The sequence below is a fragment of the Alnus glutinosa genome, chromosome 11 (assembly GCF_958979055.1).
Source record: "Alnus glutinosa chromosome 11, dhAlnGlut1.1, whole genome shotgun sequence".
Classification (NCBI taxonomy): domain Eukaryota; kingdom Viridiplantae; phylum Streptophyta; class Magnoliopsida; order Fagales; family Betulaceae; genus Alnus; species Alnus glutinosa.
In genome coordinates this window covers 2,356,058-2,367,160 of record NC_084896.1, presented here as the reverse complement: position 1 = coordinate 2,367,160, position 11,103 = coordinate 2,356,058, and the positions used below count along the sequence as shown (strand labels likewise).

The following is an 11,103-nucleotide window of genomic DNA, read 5'->3' as shown; positions in this document are numbered from 1 at the left end:
TTCAACTACCAAAGTTACTCATTTTTCCCCCTTCCGTCAGTCAAAAGGGTTAAATTCCACGGTCAATGCATCATGTGGGAGTCATGTGCGTTTTTAATGTATTTTCTCCTTATTTTACCCTCATCTTCCTCGGTCCTCTCCCTCTCTCTTATATCTTTTTTTCATTTCTCTCTCAGGCGCACATGCTCTTTTACCCTGAACCCCATGGACTCCGACTCACCCAACCCCAGCTTCTCCGATCTCAACCCAACCAAAAGACTCCTTCATGACACAGGCGTAGGTTGTTGTGTCACCGAGTGAGTAAAACTCATCAAGAACTCCACCAGGACATCACTCAACAAAGCAATAACCAGGATCAGCAAAAAAGCAGGAATAACATCGAGGACCTTAAGCGTGGTAGGAATGGACATGATGCCGGTGCCAATTATGCTCGTTGACACGTTGAACACCGCCCCACATACCGATGCATGCCTCAGTGCAGGTTTGTGCTCCGATAGAAGTGGCACGTGTAGTTTGGCGGCTGTCGAAGACATGTCAGCGATGAGTTCTCACTTCTCGGGCTAGTTAGGAATAGTTTTGTTTGACCTTCTAATTGTTTTCATGTACATGTTGATGCATTCAATATATAAAAATAGAGAATGGTGGGTTGGTCCATGCAGTTTACCAAAATGTCATTGTTAAAGGGGAATACAATTGGTTAAAGTAGTTAAATGGAAGGCTAAGATGGGAAATAATGTTGATAGAATTATGGTTCTGAATGATAACAGGACAGCTTGTAGTGGCTTGAATAATGTTGTGTGGTTTGTGGAGGATGACGTACAAAGACAGCCACAAAAGATGTAAAAAATAGACTCAGAAAGTGTACGGGGACGAGAAAGTGGGTATGAACTGTAAGATATTAAACATTGTGAGATCAATATTCAGCACAATCTTAGATACCTCTGCAAAGCTTTGACGAAGTGCAAGAAGTTTTCGCTTGATCGATTGAGAAGCAGTGTTCCTTTTCATATTTTCAAAAGTAGAACCTGAGTTAACCTAACGGGGAAAAGAATCAAATGCATTTCAAGGAATCCCTCCGTGGTTTAGTAATAGAGTAAGCCAATCTTACTTTAATTTTTGCCAACAATAACTCGAACAGCATCATGCATTATTGTGCGTGCAAGGTCCTCAACAAAGTCACGTAAGGTAGCACTAAACATGGAGTATATTATTAGGTAAGGGTTCAAACTTGGTTGACTCTGTTTGCCACTGTTCGTGGTGCTCAAAACAGAGGCAAACCGAGTTTTTTTTTTTTTTTTTTACTATCTGTGTTTGTAGGATGAACTGTAAGGGAGAGGGGAACTGAGGTTCTAGAGATTGGATTTTTCTGTTGATTTGTGAATCTGTGATCAATTCAATCACAGATTTAAACTGGAGATATGTAGTACAAGTATTCCATATAGGGGCCAATGTTTCGAGGAATATCAGGTGGAGAAAAGAAGAGAGTGAGCATAGGTCAAGAAATGCTAATTAATCCAAGCTTACTATTGCTAGATGAGCCAACCGCAGGTTTGGACTCAACCATAGCTCAACAGATCTTGAACACACTCAAACGGCTTGCTGGTGGCGGTAGAACCATCGTCACTACTATTCACCAGCCCTCCAACAGGCTCTACCACATGTTTGATAAGGTTATCTTGCTCTCCGAGGGCTGCCCCATCTATTATGGTCCTGCTTCTTCAGCCTTGGAATATTTCTCCTCAATCGGCTTCTCCAGATCTATGACCGTCAATCCTGCTGATCTCTTGCTTGATCTTGCTAATGGTAATTTCAAGGTTTTACTCCTTGGAAAATAAAAATGCTAGTAAGAGCTATAAAGGGGAACTGGGGTAGCTGCTTTTTTTATTGAATTCTTCTCTTGTATCTTTCACATGGGATGGAGATATCACTTGGCTTGCGGGAAGATTTGATCCCCCTTTCCCTCCTCCTTCTCCTCTCTATCTGTCTCTTTTTCTCGCGCTTTGCTCACAGAACACGCGTGAATGCCTAGAATGCCGGTTAAATACTCGTGTTTGGCCGCAGGAGACGCCCGGTGGGTATCAAATATGTAGGGGGAGGGGGAGGGGGAGGTATAATGGTTTAATCCTCGACGAAAGAGCCCGTGCGCCTGAGAGAAATGAAAAAAAAGAGAAGAGAGAGAGGGATAGGACTGAGGAAGATGAGGGTAAAATAGGGTGAAAATATATTAAAAACACATGTGACTCGCACATGACGCGTTGACCGTTGAATTTAACCCCTCCGACTAACGGAAGGGGAGAAATTGAGTAACTATAGTAGCTAGATGCTCTATTTTGGTCGAGTTGATAATTCATGAGGGATTTGTGCAAAAATTGATAGTTCATGAGGAATAAGGTAATTACCCTCTTTTTTTTTAAAAAAAAAAAAAATGAAACACGAGGCATTTTAGAAGTTTTAATTTGACAAAAAAAAAAAAAAAAATGAAAGCAGTATTGAATACTTTGCAGTGTTTATTTATGTTGAAAAAAGAAAAAGAAAAAAGTGAAACCCGAATTGGGTTTGATGAAACCCTGTGGTATTTTGTGTGGAAACATTAATTGAGCACTTATTTTTTAATTACCATAGCCCCTTCACTTTCTAGCAACTATGTATCACTAATTGGATTAAAATTAATCCTAAGTCAGGTTTATTTTATGTATTAGAGCCACAGAAATGTTGTTATTTTTTTTGTCTTTTGTTTTTTATTCTCAAAATAAAAAGCATTAAAATACACCTCCAAAACATAAAACATTTCAAAATAAATTTTCACAATATTGTCGCATTAGAACAATTTTTTAAACAAAGAACAAAAAACAATTAAAAATTAAAAAAATAAACTCCAAAACACGTTAACAACACATGCCCTACAATCTTATAAAATGAAAAGAAAAATATGAGTGAAATAATGAAGACAGCATTCACCAATTAGTATGTGGCATCTCCATATGCATAAAAGTAAGATAAAAACATTGGTTCTACAAAAATACTTTTCTTTGATGTATGAAATAGTATTCATCGAGCTTCCATTATTGAAATAGTTACGTTTCCTACACTGTTGATGGTTGAATTTGTGTACATCACATCATTCCGACCTCTCGTGAAAGCAGGTTGCTTGGGTGTAGGTAGAGGTGAATGTTCATTGTTAATCATTGAAACTACACTAAGCATGGTAGGTCGATCAGTCGGACTTTCTTGGACACAAAGAAGGCCAATGTTAATGAATCTCAACAGAACAGAAGTGGAAGAAGGATATCCTATTGTTGGCTCCATCATCTCCAAACTTTGATCATCTCTCCACAACTCCCAAGCCTAGTTTCATTTCAAATCAGACTAAATTTAATAAAAGACTAATAGCATTTTAATTTATAAGGTTAATGTTAAACATATGGAATTTGGGAGAGTATAAAAGCTACATACGTATCTAAGAAGATTGAGTGACTCGTTGTTATAGAAGCCAGTATTCTTCCTTCCACTCACAATCTCTAGTAGCAATACTCCGAAGCTAAATACATCAGACTTTATTGAGTACAAACCATCCATAGCATATTCAGGAGACATATAGCCACTGCATTCCAAAATTTAGTAAAAGACTCTATTAGTAGCCTGCTCAATGAATTTAGTTGAGAATAGTAGTGTTATATATTACACAAATATTCTACTTTTATTTCCTTATGCTGACGCGGCAGGGTGTAGTAGTCATTAGATATCTTCTTTCAACAATGGCTAATCAAGGGACTACTACACTCTGTCACGTTAGCATTGTAGGATAAAAGTGAGATATTTGTGTGCTATATAGCATTACTCAGTTGAGAATTGCAAATAAATTTATGCTATGGGTACTATAGTTTTTACTACAAATCCTTTAAAAACTTGACGTGACAGTCTATAATTGGTTAAATGATTATGCAAAAAATTTTGACTTTACTGACTTGTCAACCATACTCTCTTAGTTATTTTATCAATTATAGACGATCACATCAGTTTGTAAAAATATTGTAGTAAAAATTGAAATATTCCCAAGCGCTTTCTTTGCAGATGTTAGATGTGAAATAAATTGCATACTTACTAAGTTCCGACAATTCGATTTGTGTTTGTTTGTGTTTCGTTGTCTCCAACTATTCTAGCCATTCCAAAATCTGATATTTTTGGATTCATTTCAGTATCTAATAGAATGTTACTAGGTTTTAGATCTCTATGTATGATCCGTAACCTTGAATATTGATGAAGATAAAGAAGCCCTTGAGCAATCCCTTCAATAATGTGTATGCGTGTCTCCCAATCTAACACCCTTTTCTTGATTTGATCTGTTTACATAGTACAACTAAGAAAATTAATGCTAAAAAAAAAAAATTATTAGAAAGAAAAAAGTGTTATAAAAAGCATGATAAGAAAAAAAAAATGCACATACCAAAGAGGTAGAAATCCAAACTTTTATTGGGCATGTACTCATATATTAACATTTTTTCATCTTGCTCAATGCAGCAGCCTAAGAGTCTGACAAGATTTCTGTGCTGAAGTTTGGCAATTAGTGTTGTCTCATTTCTAAACTCCTCAAGCCCCTGTCTAGATCTTTTTGAAAGCATCTTTACTGCAATTTCTTGCCCTTTAAATGATTTCCCCTGTGAAAGAGAACCATAAGTTATTTAAACTTTCATGAAAGTGTACCATTATGGGTTGTCGTAATAGTTTTGAAGCACATTCATCAAGAGAATGAATCATATATACCTTGAAGACTGGTCCAAAACCTCCTTGTCCAAGTTTATTGACAGTTGAAAAATTATTAGTTGCAGCTGATACACTATCATAACTGAACACCGGTAACTCACCATCCTTCTTCCCTCTTATATTCACATTATCTTTAGTGTTTGTTCCATCATTGATTCCATGAAGTTCAGTACTGAAATCAAATAACAATAGATCATATCTTGAAGTCTCCTCTCCTGTTTGATATAGCATGACCAGAATTTGTCACTTTCGTGGAAAATCAAATAACTCAATGGGCCATGTCAGTACACAACTGTAAATAAGTTTCTTTAGTCATATCAGCAGATAATCGTTTCAAAACCCTTAGCACTATCTTCACCAACTTATCATCATGAGACTAAAAAGCTTGAAGATGAAAAATAAAAGTTTGTAATTTTTTTCAAGTAATTTCTATATGGTTAGAACTTGCACTTACCTTTGTGCTTGTGTCTGAGCTTTCGCTTCCTTGAAAAGCAAATTGAGAGGAATAAGATAAGTCCGATTGCAGTTGCAGTGACCATCACTGCTAAAATCACCCACACTTTCCATTTGTTGCCTGATTCTGATTATAAGAATCACTATTAGCTCAAGCATAACGGAGATTTATGTATTCATGCATTCAGAAAGAGAGATAACATAAATTTGTGTAGATTTCATTTTATTCATCCTACTTTTGGTACCTTGATACTCATCAGCAGCAAGTCTGAGATAGATATGTTGTCCAGCCTTGCCACCATCCGAGAGTTGCTGTAAATTTAAAAGAACTCCTTTCCATATCATACAGTACCCGCTGCTATTATAAGCATAAGCTGTGCAAGAGCAATCATTCATGCAAGCCACTTCACAATTCATAGCACTCACTGCTTTTGAATTAACAGGGAATCTCAGGATTGGTATTTTCTTGAACCAATCTTTTTTTCCATTAGCATACGTATTATTCATACATTGCAATGGGGATTTCCGCACACAACCACCTGACCAATCACTTAGGGACGTTTCTTCAATTGAAAATGGTTTAAAACCTTTTAAACATACACAGGGGTTTGAGAAATTCTCATAATTCAAGCCAAATGCACCGCACAAACCATAGACATCATATATATTTACCGGTCGAGACCAAAATAAAGTCCAATCCCAAGATTTTTCCGACCATGCGAGTTGCTGGAGCAGTCCTGAAGAATTGAGGACAAACCTATATTTGGGAGAACTGTTTTTAATCGAATAAGTAAAATAGCTTTCATATTCATTTGTCACAAAAATGGGGTTGGTAATATAATTCAACAACATGTCAGGGGCTAAGCTGAAAGATTTATTTTTGTCATCCCAAACTCCAGAACTGGCATACATTTGGGATCTGTTCCACTCCAAGATAAATTGTTCGCTTCCATCTCGGGCTAACCTGAAGGAGAACATACCTGGTGCAGGATCTTCTGAATTTTTCCATGAAATAAGCTGATTTAATTTTCCAGTAATCTTATCGATCCCAAGCTTTGCACCAGGAAGCCATGTATCGGTTGGATGGTCGAAACTCTCCCAAAATATAGTATTCTTGTTGGAACTATCTCTTAAAACAAAATTTCCATCATCAAGAAGTACTGCTTCAGTTGAGTTTGACAGGGGATTTTTCAAATTTGTTGACCAAAATGGTATCTTGGAGGAACCTTCAAGCATGACTAGATTTCCATCTTCGGAGAGTTCAAGTTTTGATGAAGATGCGTCAGACAAAGGGTTCTCTCTATTTGCTACCCAAACCTTCTCTTGAACACCACCAAGATAATTACGATACCATATGCCTAGGTATATTTCTGAAGAAGAACCTGGTCTGAAGAAACCGAGTTCAAAATTGCTTCCTTCAGATATTATGGTTTCTCCCATAGAAAGAGGCTGACCTGCTGAAAGGGTATCTGCTGCAATGGCGAAGGATGCTCTGTAGTAAGACAGGACCAGAAGCAGAACAAAGAAAAGCCATGGTTTACTCGTATGGGTAACCATTCCTCTCTAACTGGTAGTACCGCAGATAGTAATTACAGAAAAATGCCAGAGGAATAATGATGCTTGTAGATATGAATGAGACCAAGAAAACTTTTGACTTTTCTTATGACAAAGAAAGTCTGTGACGCAGCAGACAAAGGGAAGATGAGTAGCACCTCCCATTTCAAGCACGAGTATTACACTCAAAGCACATAGTTTCAAACTTATAATTCTCCATTCATCTATTTAAAATATCTACGTACACTTACATCACCGTATATGGCCAACTTATTGAATCATAAAAACAAAACACGAAAAGAACACTACTATGTAGAATAAGATGACTAGACTGACTACTACATATAGAGATAGGAAAAGAAACAAAATATGATTAAATTAGAAATTAAAATGACATAACATTTCTAAAGGCTTGAGACTTCTTTAACGTAATGAATTCCTTGGTGATGTAGTTTGATTCTGCTTCAGTTTGCTCCCATCCTGTTTGCCTGGACAAATGGACTATATTAATCCTTTGAGAAATAATACGTTTACAACTTATTTATAATTTTTGTACAATTTCAGCAATTTTTTTTTTAAACTAACCATTGAATTTGTTTTCCTAAATGTGGGTCCTACATGACCGATAGTTGATTTTTTTTATTTTTTATTTTTTTTCCTGAAACTTACTCGAAATAGGGCACGGTAGTAAGTAAAGTCGAACACACCTTCTGTCCATTGTGTTTGACAAAAGCTGCTCTAAAAGAGTGACATTACGGTTAATATTGTTAAAAGAGTAATGTTTTTTGCACAACTCTAACAACTTTTTTTTTAAGATCAACTATTGAATATTTATGGTCCACATGTAGGAAAACAAATCCAATGGTTGATCATAAAAAAAAGTAGTTAGTTATTGTGCAAAAGTTGTGTGAGAGTTATACAAGAAACATTACTCTTGTTAAAATAGGTTAAGCTTTTGGATAACTTGTGTAAAGATCGAATCGTAATTCTTACAATCTTTTTATATTTCAATTAAAATATTCTATGTACTGTCGGTCTCACATGTGAGAAGAGTATTAAAATAGTTTAACATTTTGAGACAATTAATGATTTAATAAAGTATTTTCATGTGACATTAAGATAAAAACAATTTTTATATTCTGAGAAAAATTTTATATTTTGAGTTATTTGTTAATGTTTATATTTTGAACAAATAGAGCAAACTGTAATTACAATCTACGGTGCTGCAAGTTAGAGAGGTGTGGTTACCTACACTACCCTTTTAGCATGTCCGTCTCTTTCGGTGAGTAAAAGCATATTATCTAGAAAAGTGATTGATGCACAATAGTCGTGTTCAACTTGTGCACAACACAAGACTCATAGGGTGGAACTTATGTGGTGGGTCCCACTTACATGAACCTCACCCCATGTATCTTGTGTTGTGTATAAGTTGTGCAAGAATATTTTCCTTATTATTTGATAGTATCAATTTTGACTCGATTTCCTGTGAAAAAAGCATTCACATCTGGTCAAACAAGTTTTCTTTATATTTTAGTTTTTTTTTAAAAAAAAAAAAATAATAATTTAGCTATCAAATTTTTCAAAATTACATGTATTGTACTTTTTTTACTTTAGTTATCAAATTTTACTATTCTATTTAAATATTATTTCTCACTAACATTTTTATTCTTCCTTTATTTTTTATTGAAATGAGAGAGAATGTTAGAAATTAACTCACTTAAAGAGCTGATCGTTTAATTTGGAAGACACTCGGGCAATTTGTGACAGCTCTCATTAGCAGAAGTATAGCATGTCCGAAGAAGCGCAAATCAGGCAGCCCACTTATTAGCTAAGTCTTCTTCAAGTTTCATGTTAGAAATGTTTTGGATTGAGGAAACCCCTTCCCATATCCAATCTGCTGTCTTTGCTAGCTGAGCAAGGTTCTCCATTATGATCAATAAAATTGATTGATTATCATTATTATTATTATTTTTTAAAAATAAAAGAAAAGAAGATATGTCTGATACAGCTCATTTTACTCTCATTTTAACATTTTAACGAGGTAAAATAATATTTAGTTAGCACAGCGAAAATGCTTTAAGAATATGGTGTAAAAAGTTTGATGCTGAACACTCTTTGGGTAAGAAATAGAGAAAACTCTTATTCTCAAAAGATGATCGTGTCTAGTCTAGCTTGAATGTTCCTTTAATATGCTTAATCACCGCTTATCTCTAAAATTTAAGACGGTAGTTAATTGATAAGAAGCATAAATAATTATATTTAATTATTTAATAATCTTTAACGCAAGATACTAGAAGAAGCCGTCAACTATATTTTGGCACGAAAGATGCCAAGGATCACAGACTTGTATGGGCCGAGCTCATGAATGTGAAGACACCAATTATGCCGTCTGCTCTGCACAACGTACGTTAAGACTAGCTAACATGTCGACGATGTCGCGTTGAACATGATCATCCTTTTTTTCTTTTTTTTAAGATGATCATCGCTTTGGGACCTCTAAGAAATTACTCAGATGCTACTGACATTTTTCGTTAGTAAATTAATTATGAAATTTGTTAAAATATTAATTAAATAATTAAATTCCTATATTTTTTGTCTTTTTTTTTTTTAAAAAAAAAAAAATTTAGAATAATCGATAATTTAATATGATACTAAAATAAATGTCATAAATTTAAATTTTGTTCTTATCATTTATCTCTATTTGACACTTCTCTTTGTTGCAGTGGTTTACCTTTGGATATGCTACTGCATGCAGCTGTTTATTTGCTGGGCTACAGATTGGTTATTGGACCTTTCGAAGTTTGTGATCTTTCTTGCGCTTCTAGGTTGTGCCATTTGTGATGCGGCTTACCAAACTGCCTTAATTGGTTGCCACTTTTCTTAATTTTCATACAAAAAATATACAGGACAGCATCATTTATTTGATATATTCTTTTTTAATTTATCTTTATCACCATTGATAAGGTTAATTTGGAGATCTTTACTGGGTTGCCAGTCCTATTTCTTTGTTGATGTACTTAAAAAAAAAAAAAAAAAAACTACACGGCACCGATCAAGTTTGAACACCCTGTCCTTTTTCACATAAGCTACTCTGTTGACTGGCATAGCAGCCAACATCATGACGACTTCAAACTGCCAGATTATTCTTCAAGATCGTCAATGGGGTCTCCGGCCAACACAAAGTTCAAAGGAAAATAATACAAATTTATGTCCTACCTATTTTATTTTTAAATTTATTATTAAATTTGTAAAACTCAAAAATAGATTTAAAATTTAATTATAGGAAGATGTGTTAAAAATTATTAGAGAATACATATCTAAAACATGTACAAAGTACGAATCTTCCACTCTACCGATCTATCATTCACTGTTGACCAAAGTATCAACTTGAGTCAAACTAATAATTCCTGGCATTAACATAGAGAAAATATCATAATAAGAGTATAAGGAAGTGATCAAAATTCTTTATACTTATTTGTTTGAATTTTAAAAAAAAAATTAAATAGATTTTTGTGAGGAATCCGACTTGCGTGCTGTTAAAAAAGTAAAAGCACATTTGACGTAAAAATAATGAAGGGTCTAGATTAAATTTTACAACTTTTTTACTCAAACGGTGTCGTGTACGGCTAAGTGAATTTGACGCAGTTTCAATCCTCCCCCAGCTTCGTCTTTTGACTCTTTTCCCTCTCTCTCTCTCTCTCTCTCTCACCCCTTTAATGAATTTGCAGACCTTCTAGCAACCTCAGTTTCGTCTTTTCCCTTTGTCTCTCTCTCTGATCTCTGCCATTTGCTTACATTTTCTTCTTACTTTTCAACGCATGTGGTTGCAAAAGACATAAAAGAACAAAAGACCAAAATATGTTCTAGCACATTTCACCATCATGTCGACAAAATGACATCTGCACAATAGATATCCACAATTTTCTTTTTCTTTCAAGCCCCACAATTACAATAAATTATCAATTATCTATCTTTCTTTCTTTCTTTTTTTTTTTTAAAAAAAAAAATTGAAACCCTACCAATTCTTACAAAAGGTGATATCTTGCATTAATACATCATTTTAAGCTCAATATTAATAATTAAACAATACTCTACAATTAACTATGAAATGTAAAAATTTATACAAAATAATTATGATGATGCTTATTATTAATAAAAAAAAATGCACACATTTAAACTATTATCATAAGAGATGTTGATAAATGTGATGGTCAAATAATTGACCAAGTTTGGTTTAGGTTGTGAGGAGCTTGCGCATTCAACGGAAGCCGTCACTGATTAATTAGTACAATCTTGACTAATTAATAAAGTACAATAGCTTTAGAGCATTTGTAC

General features: G+C 34.6%; 2 protein-coding genes across 2 annotated transcripts; one reads left to right on the top strand and one right to left on the bottom strand.

Annotated features, from left to right (window-relative positions):
* Nucleotides 1-723: 723 nt before the first annotated feature.
* LOC133882017 (ABC transporter G family member 14-like) lies at nt 724-1,835 on the top strand. The gene is made up of 2 exons (XM_062321100.1): nt 724-816; nt 1,443-1,835. The coding sequence occupies exons 1-2, from the start codon at nt 724-726 to the stop codon at nt 1,833-1,835; spliced, it is 486 nt and encodes a 161-aa protein (XP_062177084.1).
* Nucleotides 1,836-2,981: 1,146 nt separating this feature from the next.
* Nucleotides 2,982-6,960, bottom strand: LOC133881718 (receptor-like serine/threonine-protein kinase SD1-8). The gene is made up of 7 exons (XM_062320727.1): nt 5,460-6,960; nt 5,216-5,341; nt 4,762-4,976; nt 4,445-4,655; nt 4,103-4,340; nt 3,454-3,601; nt 2,982-3,345 (listed from the first exon to the last, which is right to left on the bottom strand). The coding sequence occupies exons 1-7, from the start codon at nt 6,769-6,771 to the stop codon at nt 3,049-3,051; spliced, it is 2,547 nt and encodes an 848-aa protein (XP_062176711.1). The 5' UTR covers nt 6,772-6,960; the 3' UTR covers nt 2,982-3,048.
* Between the last annotated feature and the right edge of the window lie 4,143 nt (nt 6,961-11,103).

Coding starts and splice junctions, on each gene's coding strand:
- LOC133882017 (XM_062321100.1), top strand. CDS start 724: ATGGGAAATAATGTTGATAGAATTATGGTTCTGAATGATAACAGGACA. Junction 817..1,442: donor TGTGGTTTGTGGAGGATGAC/GTACAAAGACAG, acceptor TATTCCATATAG/GGGCCAATGTTTCGAGGAAT.
- LOC133881718 (XM_062320727.1), bottom strand. CDS start 6,771: ATGGTTACCCATACGAGTAAACCATGGCTTTTCTTTGTTCTGCTTCTG. Junction 4,341..4,444: donor TTTGGATTTCTACCTCTTTG/GTATGTGCATTT, acceptor CTATGTAAACAG/ATCAAATCAAGAAAAGGGTG. Junction 3,602..4,102: donor AATCGAATTGTCGGAACTTA/GTAAGTATGCAA, acceptor TTTGGAATGCAG/TGGCTATATGTCTCCTGAAT.